This window comes from Aspergillus stella-maris (assembly GCF_047715825.1).
Source record: "Aspergillus stella-maris strain CBS 113639 unplaced genomic scaffold BDV14scaffold_9, whole genome shotgun sequence".
In the NCBI taxonomy this organism is placed as follows: domain Eukaryota; kingdom Fungi; phylum Ascomycota; class Eurotiomycetes; order Eurotiales; family Aspergillaceae; genus Aspergillus; species Aspergillus stella-maris.
The window spans coordinates 482981-499118 of NW_027396803.1; the positions used below are offsets into that span (position 1 = coordinate 482981).

Genomic DNA, 16138 nt, shown 5'->3' on the forward strand with positions numbered 1-16138 from the left:
CCCCTCCTTCCCTGAGCCCTCTCTTCTTCCTCTGCCAGGCGCCCCGCGAAAAATAATAAAGACGCTTTTTTTCATCTCCCTTATCTGGCTTGATTTTTTCCATTACTGGGGATTTGTCTTATACATCCATTTATTTTATCTCCAGCTCTTGTCTTCCCGTTTGCCACCCCCTTCTTCTTTTCTATCTTTTGAACTTAGTAAACCCGTTGTGGTGCGCTTTGTTTTTGTTCCCTCTCCTCAGCAACCATGTCCGACCGCTACATCCCAGAGCATCGCCGCACCCAATACAAGGCCCGGAACCAGTTCCGGCCTGATGAGCTCCGCCGTCGTCGTGAGGAACAGCAAGTCGAGATTCGCAAGCAGAAGCGTGAAGAGAACTTGGCCAAGCGACGAGGTATCCAGACCCGGGATGGCGGAATTGGTGTTGGTGGCGGCATGGCTGCCGCCGAGAGTGACGATGAGGCCAGTGCTATTGAAAGCGAGGTATGTGCTTGTCAAATTATCTTGGTCTTTAGTCTTGTTGAGTCGTCGCCATGCCCCTCAGCTTGCTTGATGAACTCCTTTGTTCAAGCTCGTTGTCGGGCAAGCGCTCACCGCCCGATTATCGCCCCGGAACTTTAAAGCGGTATCACCGCGGGGCACTCACACGACTGGCGATGAGGTACATTTTGGCATGCGACTTACGCTAATATAAAACTTTCTCAGCTTAATGTAGAGCTACCAGAGATGGTCAAGGGAGTTTTCTCCGACCAGATTGAAGCCCAGATTCAAGCGACCACCAAGTTCCGCAAGCTCCTCTCCAAGGAGCGTAACCCTCCTATCGAGCGCGTCATCGAGACTGGCGTTGTCGCCCGCTTTGTGGAGTTCCTTCGTTCTCCTCACACCCTTGTCCAATTCGAGGCTGCTTGGGCTCTGACCAACATTGCTTCCGGATCCGCTCAACAGACCCAGGTCGTCATCGAAGCTGGCGCTGTACCAATTTTCGTCGAGCTGTTGAGCAGCCCTGAGCCCGATGTGCGCGAGCAGGCCGTCTGGGCTCTGGGTAACATTGCTGGTGACAGCCCGCAATGCCGTGATTTCGTTCTCAACGCTGGCGCTCTGCGCCCCCTTCTGACTTTGATCAACGATGGTCGCAAGATCAGCATGCTGCGAAATGCTACCTGGACCTTGAGCAACTTCTGCCGTGGCAAGACTCCTCAGCCCGACTGGAACACGGTATGTCTGGCTGAAAATTTCTGTATGCATCCATCCGTATTAATGCGTCGTCTAGATTGCGCCCGCCCTCCCCGATCTTGCCAAGCTCATTTACATGCTTGACGATGAGGTCTTGATCGATGCTTGCTGGGCTATCTCCTATCTGTCCGATGGCCCCAACGAGAAGATCCAGGCTGTCATCGAGGCCGGTATTCCTCGCCGTCTCGTCGAGCTCTTGATGCACGCCTCCACATCTGTCCAGACGCCCGCTCTCCGTTCCGTTGGCAACATTGTCACTGGTGACGATGTTCAGACCCAGGTCATCATCAACTGTGGCGCACTCCCCGCTCTCCTCTCTCTCCTTAGCTCTACCAAGGACGGCATCCGAAAGGAGGCTTGCTGGACCATCTCCAACGTCACTGCTGGTAACTCCAGCCAAATCCAGTCCGTCGTTGACGCCGGCATCATTCCTCCCCTTGTTCACCTCCTTGCCAATGGCGACTTCAAGACCCGCAAGGAAGCTTGCTGGGCTATCTCCAACGCCACATCTGGCGGTCTTCAGAAGCCAGACCAGATCCGCTACCTTGTCACCCAGGGATGCATCAAGCCGCTCTGTGACTTGCTTGCGTGCCCTGACAACAAGATCATCCAGGTTGCTCTCGATGGTCTGGAGAACATCCTCAAGGTTGGTGAGATGGACAAGGAGGCTGCCCAGTCTGGCGAAGCTCGCGTCAACCGCTACGCTCTGTTCATCGAAGAGGCTGGTGGTATGGAGAAGATCCACGACTGCCAGAACAACGCCAACGAGGAGATCTACATGAAGGCCTACAACATCATTGAGAAGTACTTCTCTGATGAGGATGAGGCTGGCGGTGAGATTGACGAGCTCGCTCCTCAACAAACCCAGACTGGTTTCACTCTTGGCGCTACCCAACAGCAGCCTGGTGGCTTCTCGTTCGGCGGTGCCAACAGTGGCGACTCTATGGACATGTAAACGAAAAAGTTCTTGAAGGAAGATAATTTCGGGCAATTGTTTGCTCAATTCCCAAACCCCTGTCCCCTTTGGCAGCTCAATTGCGGCTTCGATTCACGTTATTACCGTTGCGTGTAATAGAAACCTGCTACTGCAGCCGGCTCGATGGCGTCTATATTTCGAGGTGGTGTTTCTTTGATTCCCCGAGCTGGGTGTTGGTCTCTAGGGGTGGTCGGGGGTTTGGGGAATCATTGAATTTGATACCACACCCGGTTGTTTCGGTTTCTAACCCCCTTCTGACACCTCGACGTTCCACCTGTTTTCACCCCCCGTCGAACTTCTTCTATATTCCCCCCCTTTTTTCTACTTTTTTCTTATCACGGTTTGGCACGATAAACAAGATTCACCGTCATGTATCCCTTTCCTATTTCATGTCACCCTAGCATTCCTCATACACGGGCGTAGTTGTCTATAGGCTTTTTTTTAAATCGGTTACCTTTTTTGCTCCTCATCCGATCTCCCTTTTACATAACCCCGTCGTCCTTACTACTTCATGGTGGAAGACTTTGTATTCTTGAATTCGTATTCATGCAAGGCCAAAAGAAGATTGAACAGCAGTCATTATATTGCAACTCAGCGATCGAAGACTCTATGTCAAGCCATTGCCTACCGTCACGCCAGAAACCTGCAGTTAAGATAAAACAACGGTGGTTTTTATATGTAGTCAGCTGACAAGGTACCTGCCAAGGTACCTGCCAAGGTACGCCCAGATTGGAAAGCTTTTCCCCCTGCACAAGGTAGATAGATGGCATTGGTCGCTCCTTCCTCGCATCATTAGCCTAGCTCTCGTCTAATCAGGAAACCGCGACTCTCAGTCGTTCCTGCCGTTTGCGGCGGCGAATTGTTCCTTCCTCCTTCACGCGTGCGCCATCTCCGGCAGGCAGCGTGCCTGCCGTATTCGTTCACATGAGGTGGCTTTTAAGATACTTTACAAGAGTGGTTGGCGGATAGTTATACTCGGCAGATATATACATATCTTGGAGATGTAGCACCAATACTCCGCAGACACCACCACTTTCTATGGTTACGATCGTACGAGGCCATTTGGAGATTAACTAACAACTGAAGATGATTAATCGACGCTGAAATGTGATTCATTACATGAGAACGTAGATTGGGAATTAGCGTACAGTTTCAGAGCAGAGATAAGCAAAGCTAATACAAGTAATTCGACAGAGAATAGAATTGGTAGATAGCAAGAGAGTATGACGGAGAGTGAAAGGGAATATGTAGATAGAGAAACTAGAAGGCCGCCCGATAAGAAGAAATGGAAGTTAGGTCGAGTCGTAAGTTTGAGGATGAGGGTTAGAAGGAGAGGGGAGTAGAGCACTAATGAAGTAGGCCTTGGGTAGGAGAGATCGTGGGGAGAAAGGATGAGTAGAAGAAGCGGAATCAGTCGCCCATGATCTCGTCTTCATCTGGTTCAGGTGCTGCAGTCGCATTCTCGTCTGCCTCGTCATTTTCTTTGTCGATGTCATTGTCGTCCTCCATTTCCTCGTCGCTGTTGTGCTCTTCTTCCTCGTCCTCCTCATCGTCGACCCGCTCAGCTGACTTGGCCTGTTCAGCTGCTTTGCCGGACGCATCTTCAGCCTGCGGCTTGGCAGGTTGCTTTCCTTTGGACGGCGCGGGCCGTGACGTTGGACGCTTGGGAGCCTTGTCTTCGAGGAACACCAGAACCTCGCGGTAGTTGGGGCCAAGATGTGTCTTATGTTTCAGCAGCTTCTTCTTGAGTTGTCCGCTGTCGGATCCAGATGCGTCGATGATGCGTCCAATGATTGCGAGGACCAGTTTCCCAGTGAGTTCGCATAGTCTTTGCTCTGCAACAATCTTGCTTCGCAATTGCTCTTCGCGGAGCGCCTGGCTGCTCTCGTCTTCCTCATCGTCATCGGGCTCTCGCTCAAATTCGGAGTCGGAGGCCGGGGCATCATCTTCTGCGGGCTCGAAGGGGACGCCTGACTTCTTTGCGTATGTTCTGAGGGCTATTCCGTGGATTTTAGTGACGAGGTTTTGGACATCATCATTAAATTCATGCACCAAGCTTTGGGCCTGGAAAATGGTATCCTCATCATTTCCGACACCCGCCCCAGCGTTGCGAAATGTACCGAACAGAGTCTGGAGATCCAGAAGAGTAGTAGTGGCAGCAAAACGGACATCGTCCAGGCCAGATCGCTCTTTCATCATGCCAACCAAGGCCTCAACGAACATTTCGCGGCCCTTGCTTAGCGATTCAAAGTATGCCGTGTTGAACTTGGCCTTGCCGGCTGCAAGTGCTGCCCTGAGCGTTTGTACCTTCCACATGAAGTAAAATAAAACCGTCCTGATACTGTTGATCACCACTTCTGTTTCTACTCTCGCTGCGTCCTCATCATCTTCCGTTTCAACCTCGATTGGTTCGTGTTGCCCTCTTAGCACTAAGCGCAGCACAGCGTTGAGTGGAGCCTCTGACTCCTTCTTACTTCTGCCCTTTGATCGACTGGCGAGTGGCGTCTCAAGGATCTGTGTGCAATCCGTCACACTAGACAAACTGGATAACCTTGTCACGGTGTTGTTGAGCTCATTGAGGACTGAGGGAGATATCGGGCCATTATCTTTCACTTCCTTCTGCTGGGATAGCCGACCGAGAGTGTCCACCATGTCCTCCCAGAGTTCCTGAATCTTACTATCCAATGCTTCACGCATATCATCGGAGCTCTTCGCATGGAGGAACACAACGCTAGCTTCCGCTAGAACGTCTTGATCGGAGTGAGTGAGAAATTGTTTGTTGATGTCGTTGAGTAAGGATGTATAGGCGGTTGCGTCCTTTTGAAGGTCCTGGATCTTGTCAAGGTCCACAAGATGCTCCAAGCGAAGGACCGCAGACGCAGCTTCTGGAGCAGACCCGAATTTGTTCAAAAGTTGTGGAATGATTTGAGCAAGGCTGTGAGCGATTTCCTCCTGCAGTTCTGGAATTCTATCAGTTAAAGCTTTGACCTTCCTGCCGCGCTTGTCTATGTCGGATTTAGCAACGTCAAGGATTCGTAGTTTGACAGCGCAGCACAGCACTTCCAGTAAGATAACCTCTTGACCTTCCTGCATTTTGTACAGCTTCTTGACTGTCCCACTGGCATCATCCTCACTAGGGTCGTCGACGATTTGAGAGTGATCAAAAAGAAGATAACCAGCCAGAGATTGCCAATTCGTCAACTCATCGAAGTGTGGGTAGACAGCCTCAGTGGCTAGGACGAACCGCGAGTCCACTGGCGCACCGGAAAGCGCATCTCTTGAAGTTATAGCTGTCTCAGGCCCGCTTTCGTCTTCAGGGGTATCGTACGCCTGGATAATATCTGCAAGACACTTGAATTTGACCCAAGAACGCTTTGGTGACTCATAATCATCCTCGTCTTCATCATCACCGAACACCTCATTGACTTCATCCGAAACCTCCTCAATAGTCGAATCGAAAACGTCCTGGACATTTGCGACAAAGAAAGGACCAGCTGCTTTGCGCACGCGCGGCTCCGAATCAAAAATGAGTCTTCCAATAGTGTCAATGGCAGCAGGTTCGATCAAACCAGCATCGCGAATCAAATCAAGAAGTTCAATAGCCATCGTGCGCATCCCAACGTCGGAATCATGAGTTGCGATCTCCACGAAACGGTGGTGGAAACGCTCGGTGAACGAACGGGCGCCGGCAATGTTGTCTTTGTTCGAGTATATACTCAAAAGTTGACGCAATGCAACGGATCGAGTGTGAACATCACTGTCGGAAACGATCCAGCCGCAGTACCGGAGGAACTGGCCCTCGAAAAAGTACTCTCTGTAACTGTGCATCCACCGTCCTAGCGCCGCGATAGCTTCTGCGCGGATCCTTGGGTCAACATCTCGATACCTGTTCACGAAGATAATATTAAAGCCATCCTTGAGAAGATCATCTATCAACTCAAGTTTTGTTTCGTTCTCTTGGATGGAAGACTTGATCGCATCGACTCTGCCTTTGTTGACGGTTTTTTTCTTTTTCTCATTCTCAAGCTGCTTGCGAGATGTTGAGACTGAAGTCACGATCTCTCGAGCAATATCGCACAAGGCATTCATGTTCGATAGAGCCACCACGGTTGCGGTATGCCTGAAAGGCCTACAGCTAGCGGACGAGAGCGAGGACAGCCAGGACTGTAGGTTCTCGTAGAGAACTTTGTCATCGTAAAGGATGGAAGAATGATGCAAGGTTTGCATGAGAGCCACGAAGAAATTTTCCAAGACTGGTTGAAAGGCCCTGAACCTTCGCTCTTTCGAGATAAGAGGGTATTCAGAGATGCCTTCGGCAACGTATTCATCCTGGATGCCCGCGACGCAATTAGAGATATGATCCACATCATCAATTTCCGCTGTTGTGACCTCGACGTCAGTCCCTGAAGATCGGAGAATCAAGTTGACAAGGTCGCGCATCGCAGTCGTTTGCGCTTCTTGGTATCGTGTGAGCCACTCCGCAGCGACAGTTTCAGTGTTACGTCCTTTGCCGAAAACCTCCGCTACGCAAACATAATCGTTAGCCATGAACCATAAAATCGAGCGCACGACAAGAGAGCTGCAACCGTACCATAGAGACCACTTTGTCCCGCAGCCAAACTGGCCCTCACTTTCGGTCTCCTGGCCCGCGCAGCTGGCTTTGTGCCATTTGCAGCTGGCCGCAGAGCTAGCTGCCTTCCAATGCCGTTTCCAGCTACCTTGGGCTTCTTCGCACTTCGAGACCCTTGTGATTTAGACTTATTTTTCGTCCCGGACACTGGTTTCTTGGAAGATGCTTTGCGAGCCGCACGACGTTGCTCTCGAAGTTCCTCCTCATCGGGTTCATCATCCTCCTCAACGTCCTCGCTTTCTGAACCGGACGCGTCTTCGGAGCCCTCTATCTCATCTTCGTTGCCGTGGCCAGCAGATGTCCGTTTTCGTTTGGGGCCACCGCCTACGGGCGCACCATTGACTTCGCTAAAGCTCTGCGAAAAGAGCTCAGGCCTCCGCGTCGCCCGACCGGATTTTCTTCTGTCTCCTGAGGGCGATGTGATGTCCTGGGTCAAAGCAGGCGGAGGCGATGAAAAGCGCAATTCGGGCTCCATTTCCCTCACACGTCGTTTTCGAAACTCAACAGTTAAAGGCGGATGTGTCAATTGAGCATGCCATGCAAAAATGATTGATTGCAAAGGACGACCGAACGAGACGCGGGGTTGTTGCGGGTTGAACGGGAAACGCGACGGATGAGTATGTTGTTGCGCGCGTAGTCCTCGACCGATCGACGAGGCGAAGGAAAGACGTAATGAGCGCGGCGACAAATGTTACAAATCAATGAAAGAGCGATCCGCTGCGCCAGTCGGGATGAGAGTTTCGATGGAGGCGTAAGGGACGAGTGGAGGACGCGGAGTCGACTTGGGAGCGACTGGACGGAACAGACGCGCTTCGTTGTATGTGGTGCCTGAGGCTGCAGAATTGTGTCTAGTGCATAATTAATAATCAGGAACATAGCACATCATGTGATGCACTAGCCCTAGTGCGGGGAAGAGGAGAAGGCGCGTCTGATGCCGTAATGGAAACCCTTCTCTGCTCCATCCCCGACGCTCTTGAAGTTGTTCAATGCTCATTCTGAAGCGCCAAGCTGTTGAACTCTGGGCATTCCATCTCAAGTGTCATAGAAACTCGCTTTCGAGACTATTTCTGCAACATTGAAGTCGAATGAATGGTTGGACAAGAGTGACCGTCGGTGCCATCCGCAAATCTCCCGTCCCGTCAAGCATAGTAATCTCCGCAGTCTGCAACAGCTATGCAGCATTACATTGCTCCTTGATCAATCGCTATAAATGCCGTCATGCCGTCGAACTTCAAGCTATCGAACCCCACGTCCTTTACACCTCCATCACCGCGTTTTCTTCCTTAAAAGTCTCCGCCGTCCGCAAGCACAATGCCAGTCAAATCGCCATTCGAGTCCTCAATCGCAAAGGCGGGACAAGGCAAAGTCGTTCTCTCGCTGCTCCCCCCTGCGAATCCCTCTCTCAGCACCTTGACCTACAAATACCCTCTTAAGCTCCTCACGCGCGCTCCTGGCTTCGTCCCTCCAGATGCGTCACCTTCTGCTACTCAACCCGTGCACTTATACCTCCTCACCTACGGCGGTGGTCTTCTCCCAGGTGATCAGATCGATGTCTCGATAACCCTCGAACCGCGGACAAGACTCGTCCTCACGACACCGCAAGGAAGCACAAAGATATTCAAGACGGAAACATCTCCGGGGCGCACGTTATCAGACCAAAGCCGGCAGGTATTAGACGTTCGGCTCGGTCAAGAGGCAGCTCTATGCTATCTGCCAGACCCTTCAGCACCATTCAAAGATAGTCGCTACGAACAGATACAAACATTCACGGTAGAAAACACAGCGGACGCTTCCTCGCGAAGCAGTCTTTGTGTCCTAGACTGGGTAACGCAGGGTCGAACCTCGCGCGGCGAGAACTGGGACTTTCATCTGTGGAAGGGCAAGAACGAGATATGGCTGGACAACGAACCAGCGAGCAACAGTAACAATGAGAACGGAATCAAGAAAACGAAACTCCTCCTCCGAGACTCCCTAATCCTCAACGACGAAACCAACACAACAAGCAAAACCAAAACCACACAAGAACCAACCACAAACCCACCAAAATCCCTCATCCGCGAACGCACAAGCCCCCACGGCGTGATAGGCACCCTAATCCTCTACGGTCCCGTCTTCGAGTCTCTCTCCAACTACCTCGTCCAAAAATTCAACTCGCTCTCACGGATCGGCGCCCGGAACTGGTCCTCCTCCGCCCCCGCAGCGTCCGAAAAGCCCGAGAATCACGACGCAAATGTGACGTTTACGGCGGCGCGCGTCCGCGCAGGCTGTGTCCTTGTTAAGTTTGGGGCTGCGGAGTTCGAGACGGCGAAGGATTGGTTGGGAGGGGTGCTTCGGGAGGAGGGGAGCATCGCGAGGGAGTTTGGTGAGGAGGCGTTGCTTTGTCTTTGATTGACTGGGCAGGGTGACTAGGCATCTACATATTCTTATCCGGTAAGTGAGCGCGCGAGCAAGGGACGGTTTCGGGTGGTGGAGCTATACATAGCGGAATGGTCCGTTAGGCAGCATGGCTATGGTTACTTACGCGCCGGGGCCATGTCTATACAAAATACGTATTTTGTACATATCATTATGATGAATGATACCCAGAGTCAAATATTTGCATCACGGATCAATTGTTCTTAAGCCAAAGCCATCTATAGTTCAAGGGTCTCAACAGTCATCGAGATCGTAGTGTCGTAGCAAATCTTCTAACCAAGCCACCCACAACTAATTCATAAGAAGCAAGAAGACGCCGGGGTATATCCTAGCATAATAAACCCAGAACAACTAAATAAAGTCTATGATGCATGCAACCGTGGCGCAATGAACCAATCGCGGAGGTTAGGCGCCCAATCCTTCCTAGTCGCTCCCTCAAGATCATCCACATTGAGCATGTCAGCACCTTCACGAGTAAGAACTCGCCAAACATGATTGCGTAGGCTCATAGGCCAATCGGGCGTCCCCCAATATCTGACTCTGAGACCCTGACTGTGGGCGGCCCTGACTTGGGACCTGATCATCTGCACCTGGCGTTCTGACAAGCGTAGCAGCCATGGTGTGCCAACAGCTTTCTTGAAGGATACCGAAGCGTAGAAACTGTTTGTTGCATCGTAAGTGTCAGGATCGATATCCCGTCTAGAAATTTCTGGCAAGCCTTGACCGGCACTCTCAGTCCGTTCCTGTAGTTGTGCGCTGTCGTCAATACTGTCGACATTGTCCACTAGTTGATCCAGCGGCGCATCGAAGAAGATATCGCGGTACGTGGTGTTGGCAACGATTGAATCAAAGGGTGCATCGCCGGTGGCCACAACGGTGATAGGACCGTTGACTGTCTGGTTTCCATTGTAATATGTGAGGTATCCCTTTTCACGAAAGGGTGCCAATTGTGAATAGACGTAGTCCCAGGTCTCGGTGCCAGCGGTCTTGAAATCGATGAGAAGAATCAATGACTGTGAGGGGTTGGTGTCAAAGACCCCGTTTCGAGGTCGGTCTAGGTCGGGATGGAAATCAGTAACTGGATTCTGTCTGTCCAGAATCTTCACCAAAGGATCAATGTACATGTTTCTCAATGTGCGACTCGGAGAAAGTGAAGATTTAGAATGGCCGACGAAGAGATCATCATCGAAAGCCCAAACGTCTGCCTCGACACCAATGCACCCAGCTTCTAAAGCGGAATAGAGAGGCACACGGCGCCAGTAGTCGTTGTGTGAGTGACAGCCGACAGGTATGATATCCCTCGAAAGGTCGGTAGGCCAGCGGGTGCTGTCCGCTGGATCGACATCTCGAGGGTGTCGCCAGCGATCGGCTGCACGGTCGAGGCTATCGGGAAAAAAGGAGATGACGAGGCCGCACGCAATAGAGATAAATTGAACAACGCCCCTTCGATAAGTTAGTATGCGATAGTCGAAATACATGTATCGATCACTTACAACATGATGAAGAAGCCCAGCAACAAGACTATGACAACGTATAAAAGGCACCAGTAGCGGGATCGCTTTCGTAACCATCTAGGATAAAGCTTGGGATATTTGGCATGCAGAGGTTGGCGCGGAGCAGACGGTTTCACAGTCTTCTCCTTTGGGGAAGAAGCAAACAATGGCTTGACCGCGGAGACTCCACGAGCCCATAAAGAACCCTGTCTTTTTCTTTGCCGTTGGCCCGGGAGTGCTCCCTCCAAGTCGGACCCGTCGCCAGAGGTCCTGGGGCTTGCGCAGGTACGTGATCTTTCTTCCGGTTTGCAAGAGTCACTATCGGAGCTGTCGCGGTAAGGGTCAACAATAGAAGGGAATGTTGTTGAGGTTGGAGATTGGTAATGAGGCGGTGGGAATGGAGACGACATGGCTAAGAATACGGTATGGGTGCAGGCACAATAGCCATGAATAGACAAGATCAACAAAGCATGATATTGAGCAACTCACCGAAAAAATGGACGAGGGGAGGGTGGTATTTATGGAGGGTGCCCCTCCAGTGCACGAGCCGGTGTCTTCCTTCCTACTTTACGGCCCTCACGACTAGTCCCGTGGACGCTCATAGTCAGGATCAGGGACAGAGCTAAAACGGGAGATCGGGACATGCAGTCAGTGAGGAGCAGCGGATTCGCTGGTAGGCATCATTGTGAAGAAGGTGTGAACAGAGAGAACCATGGGACGAGCTTGGCGGGAGTATGAAGACGATGGAGAGCTTCCAGCGCGCCATGTGCGGCAGGCGCCCTCTTGATTGGTCATCCACCCACTCCCGCTGTCAGTGACTCTCCCAAGCCTCGCAAGCTTTCTCAGTCCTCACAGTGATCTTTTGCATCACTTTCGTCACTTAATCCATAACAACCCTCAACAGGGTAAGCTTACCGAGCATGGATTACACGCTACTCTAACAAGAACCGCCATAAGTTTTAGTCTAGGACAAGCTATGCTGCAAACTAGCCTCAGATCGCAGCATTTCCGCCTCTCTCACTCGCCGAATCTTACGTGGAGCGCAATTGCTTCGCCGCAATTCGATGACCCATAGTCCCTGACGCTTAATTGTCAGCACATAGTTCCTTCCGCTCCAGGGTCCTACATACGTATTCCCGCGTGGGGATTCTCGTTCCTGCTGCGGCTCACGCCGCCGAGTTCGACTAGGCAGCCTCTTTCCGAGCCCGGGCATTACTCGATGCGCACAATATCTCTATCTCATTCTCAATATTTACAACATTAAAATCATGAAGTACTCCAAAGATCGGCACTCAAAGCTCAGCCGCTGCGATTCTGGAGGGACGGGTGGCCCGGCAGCGCAGGCAGCAATCCATGAGTTCTATACTCTTTATTGGAATCCCATAGACAAGCCACTGTTACACAGCTTTGGCCCCATTGTCCACTTTGCATGCCATCAAAATTGGTTATAAGTAAATGCTGATGCCTACCAGGGTTCCATCCGTTGTGAGAGTTTGACGCAAAATGCCGAGCACTTCGCAAGATTCCCCGATGGTCCTTGTCAAGGCCTTTGATGTTGTTCTAATAATGGCCAGACAAGGATCAACGAACAAGGACCCTGAATCCTCGCTTAGAAATGCTGGAACAAGCTATAGGATGTCTGATCTACGTCGGAACTCCCACAATTGCTCGCTCTGTTATCAGCCCAGTTCCATTGAAGGGACAACACAACAAAGCAAGGCAGCAACAATACTGAAACATGGAGACTACTGCAGCTGGTCGCCATCGTCTTTCGATCTTGGATTTGGGGACTGTTGGTGGTCTTTACAGGGTAAATGTAACCGAAGCCCTTGACGGACAGAGGCGACAATCTTAGTTGGTTCCCAATCGACTACGCAAAACAGCTCATAATGGTGAAGCCTTGGTCTAGTCACAGGGAGTCGGGCCACAAGGCAGAATTGCTTGGGAGCCGGATATCTTGCCATGAGTGCGAAATGCGCCTAATTGTCCCCATCCACCTCAACCCACCGGCGACTTGCCCCGCTACATTCGACGCTGAGGCAGTGTATAGCTCGATGCTACCCTTGTGCAGAGCCTTGGTCTCCAATCTGCAGCTAGGCATCTAGCGCCGCCATTACGCAAGCATTGAATGAGAGCAACCTCCCTCCAACGAAGGGGCGATATGGAACAGAGCATCTCCGATGTTCCCAGGCAATGGGCCCTTTTCCACCAGTCCATTCGAACTACGCTTTAGGGCTAGGCTATGATCCTCTTAGAAGCCCAGCTGGCACTAGGAATTGATCTGTGCTTCCAATAACTGCGAACACAGGACGTATTTGCAATGAAATACTGTTATTCGTACTAGGTAATGATCTGTACGTCAATGATCGTGGTGTTTCTAGTCACCATACGATGCAATGACGCACAAGCATGCGCTTCTTTCGAGAATTTCGCTCCCGTCTCGTCCCCAGTCCTACCCTCACGTCATGTTCCTCATTATCTCCAGATCCTCCTCACTCGGAGTTATTCCCCTTTCCAGCAGCAGATCGAGCATCATTGTCTGACCAGACACAATAGCCGTTCTCGTCAAGGTCAACATCCGAGGCCATGGGGATACCAGAGGGGCCCCGTGATCGGCCAGGAGACGGAACAAAAGTATGTCCCCACGCTCCACTGCCGTCAGGAGCGCCGAATAAGCGTCCGGCCCATGACCATCTGCTCCGTGATTAAGTAGCAGACGAATCATGGACTCGCCAAGGTCCGCGCTGTGAGAAGCGAGCAGCAACGGTGTTTCTGTCGTCCTTCGCTAACGCAGCCCTGGCACAGGCAACTTCTTGACGTTGGGGTCCGCTCCATTCTCGAGCAGAAATTGGACAGCGGCTAGACTGGCCGTACCGGCTGCAACATGCAATGCAGTCGAGTCATGCTCATTTTCTCGGTAGTTGATATCGGCGCCCCTGGAAAGTGCGTATTGAATCCATCCAATGTGACCACCATCGCGCGATGCTGCAATCAAAAGTACTTGCAGTCCTCGTTTCACATAGTCGGGCGAATGGCTTTCCAATGCACCGAATAGTAATCTGAGCGTCTCGTCGGACCCACTGCAAAGAGCAGCTGAGATCGGGCTATATCCGGTCACTTCGTCGACCCGTAGTAAGTCCGCACCCCGTGAGATTAGAAGGCCAGTCGCAGAAACATGATTATTCTGTGCGGCTAGCAACAGAGGGCTGCGACCCTGGCAGTCCTTGTACTCAATATCAGTTCCATGTAGCAGCAGCAAGTCTATGAGCGCTGTATGCCTTAGCATTGCCGCGTACGATATAGGGTGTTCTTTGCTGTTTCTGTTTCTGTCCCTCACGCCATGTCGGATTTGCTTGACCCAAAAGTCCGACTTCCACTGGACATCTACTCCCGCTTCTATGAGCTTGCGAGTCATAACGACTGAGCCTCGCTTAGCGGCAAATATCAGAAATGTGGCGCGATGGGCATATAAATAGGCGTAGCACGCATGGGGAGTCCAATAGCAGGCATGCACGAAGGCTAGGAGATCGCCACCACAAAAGCATATGCACGCGAGGTAGACGACCTCAAAGAGAACTCGAGATAGTGAGGAGTCCATTACGTATTCTTCATATCGTAGGTTCCGATGGAAAGTGGCTGGCGCGTGGATAGTCGCATTATTTATGCTAATTTACCGCTAGGGAAGCCCTAACTAGGCCAGGGTAAGGCAAATATACGGCCCTCGATAACGATCTTCAGAGTAGGACATGACCTCATAAAGCTTCTGTATACTTTTCGAACAGCCGTCAATGAGGCACTCAACGCATAGCCATATACAAATGATCGGAACTCAGAAAGAAAGAAAGCTGGAGTAAACAATTGACTGTCAATAGAGATACTTGGGCAGAATAGACAGGCTCCAAGGCGGTGTACCCGATAAGCACCGATAAGCACCGATAGGATCTAGACCGCCCTCGGCCCTCCAGAAAAAAAGTCGACTCTCCACCGCGAGACAGTCTCGAGTCGCAACACACCAGATAAAAGCCTATAAACCGCCGCAATGCCTCACAAACACAAGCGCCGTCAAAATGACGAGAGGTAACATCTCCCTATGACCTGCCATTAACGCAAAACTAACAAAATGACAACAATAGCACCTACGACCTCCCCCCAACCCTAATCGCAAAAGCCCTCCCAGTCCGAAACCCCTCAGCACCGGGCAAAAACCAGCAAGGAAAAGGAAAAGGCAAGGGGCAAGGAAAGGGGAACGGAAAGCCCAAATCCAACCCGACGACAAACCCAAAGACCCAATCTCAATCCAAGAATAAAGATGCCGCTACCTCACGCAAGAAATCCGATTTGGAAGACGATACACCGCGCGCATTCAGGCAATTAATGCAAATGCAGGAACGGCGAGCGGCGGCGCAGAATCAGAAAAGGAAGCGCGATAGTGAAGATAGCGATAGCGATAGCGATGCAAGTGAAGATATTGCGCCGAAGAGCAAGAAGAAGAACAACAACAACAACAACAACAACAACAACAACAACAAGAAGAAGAACCAAGCCGCGAAAGAAGCAGAGCAGGTCTCAGAGCTGGAAACAAAGACATCGCTTAAGATCCTCCCCGGCGAAAAGCTTTCGGACTTTGCAGCCCGCGTTGATCGCGAAATGCCCCTTTCGCAAATGAAGCGGTCCGCGAAACCGACTCCCTCTGAGAATCTTCCGAAACTGCAAGATCACAAGGTTACGAAACACGAGAAGCACCTTAAGCGTCTTCAAGCACAATGGCGTGAAGATGACGTGCGAATTAGAGAGAAGGAAGCGGCTGAGCGGGAAGAACGGGAAGAAGAAATGGATGAACAACTACAGCTTTGGAAAGATTGGGAAGTCGAGGCAGGCAAGAAGAAGAAGAGGAATCCGAACCATACCCAGGGGAAGAAGAAAGGTGGTGATGACGATGACGGGCCCGATCCGTGGGCGAAACTACGGAAGAAGAGGGCGGCTGTTAATCCGTTTGATGTTGCGCAGGAGCCGCCGCAGTTGAAAAAGCCCAGGGAGATCTTCAAGGTTAGGGGTGGCGCGAAGGTGGATGTTGCTAATGTGCCTGCTTCTGTGGGAAGTTTGAGAAGGAGAGAGGAGTTGGCGAATGAGAGACGGAATATTGTCGAGGAGTATAGGCGGTTGATGGCGGAGAAGAGAGGAGTGTAGAATACTACCTATGGATACCCTCGGGAGTTGAAATCCTCACGTCTTTAGAGACTACCGTTTTGTTCATACTCAAGCAATAAGCTTGTACAATGACTTTTGCCTTCAATATTTATAAACAAGAAGTAGACCAGGCTATAATGCTTTTATGTACAGAACAACCCAAAACAAACGCCATGATTATCATGAAAAACTCTACAAACCCAA

General features: G+C 51.2%; 7 protein-coding genes across 7 annotated transcripts; 4 read left to right on the forward strand and 3 right to left on the reverse strand.

Moving 5' to 3' along the window:
* Positions 1–17: 17 nt before the first annotated feature.
* BDV14DRAFT_167892 (karyopherin alpha) lies at positions 18–2890 on the forward strand. The gene is made up of 3 exons (XM_073767763.1): positions 18–483; positions 706–1215; positions 1271–2890. The coding sequence occupies exons 1-3, from the start codon at positions 247–249 to the stop codon at positions 2186–2188; spliced, it is 1665 nt and encodes a 554-aa protein (XP_073631358.1). The 5' UTR covers positions 18–246; the 3' UTR covers positions 2189–2890.
* A 419-nt stretch (positions 2891–3309) lies between these two features.
* Positions 3310–7610, reverse strand: BDV14DRAFT_167895 (cohesin subunit IRR1). Its single transcript, XM_073767764.1, has 2 exons — positions 6801–7610; positions 3310–6732 (listed from the first exon to the last, which is right to left on the reverse strand). Exons 1-2 carry the CDS (start codon positions 7312–7314, stop codon positions 3620–3622), a joined length of 3627 nt encoding a protein of 1208 aa, XP_073631359.1. The 5' UTR covers positions 7315–7610; the 3' UTR covers positions 3310–3619.
* Positions 7611–7801: 191 nt separating this feature from the next.
* Positions 7802–9445, forward strand: BDV14DRAFT_167896 (urease accessory protein UreD). The gene has a single exon (XM_073767765.1). It carries the CDS (start codon positions 8151–8153, stop codon positions 9225–9227), a length of 1077 nt encoding a protein of 358 aa, XP_073631360.1. The 5' UTR covers positions 7802–8150; the 3' UTR covers positions 9228–9445.
* On the reverse strand, positions 9434–11479 carry BDV14DRAFT_167897 (uncharacterized protein). The gene is made up of 2 exons (XM_073767766.1): positions 10748–11479; positions 9434–10697 (listed from the first exon to the last, which is right to left on the reverse strand). Exons 1-2 carry the CDS (start codon positions 11155–11157, stop codon positions 9617–9619), a joined length of 1491 nt encoding a protein of 496 aa, XP_073631361.1. The 5' UTR covers positions 11158–11479; the 3' UTR covers positions 9434–9616.
* A 1492-nt stretch (positions 11480–12971) lies between these two features.
* Positions 12972–13496, forward strand: BDV14DRAFT_153663 (uncharacterized protein). Its single transcript, XM_073766630.1, has one exon. It carries the CDS (start codon positions 13095–13097, stop codon positions 13458–13460), a length of 366 nt encoding a protein of 121 aa, XP_073631362.1. The 5' UTR covers positions 12972–13094; the 3' UTR covers positions 13461–13496.
* A 36-nt stretch (positions 13497–13532) lies between these two features.
* On the reverse strand, positions 13533–14345 carry BDV14DRAFT_197177 (ankyrin repeat domain-containing protein; the record flags this gene model as incomplete). The annotated part of the gene is made up of 1 exon (XM_073772609.1): positions 13533–14345. The coding sequence occupies one exon, from the start codon at positions 14343–14345 to the stop codon at positions 13533–13535; it is 813 nt and encodes a 270-aa protein (XP_073631363.1).
* Positions 14346–14786: 441 nt separating this feature from the next.
* On the forward strand, positions 14787–15934 carry BDV14DRAFT_197178 (uncharacterized protein; the record flags this gene model as incomplete). The annotated part of the gene is made up of 2 exons (XM_073772610.1): positions 14787–14824; positions 14881–15934. 2 exons carry the CDS (start codon positions 14787–14789, stop codon positions 15932–15934), a joined length of 1092 nt encoding a protein of 363 aa, XP_073631364.1.
* Between the last annotated feature and the right edge of the window lie 204 nt (positions 15935–16138).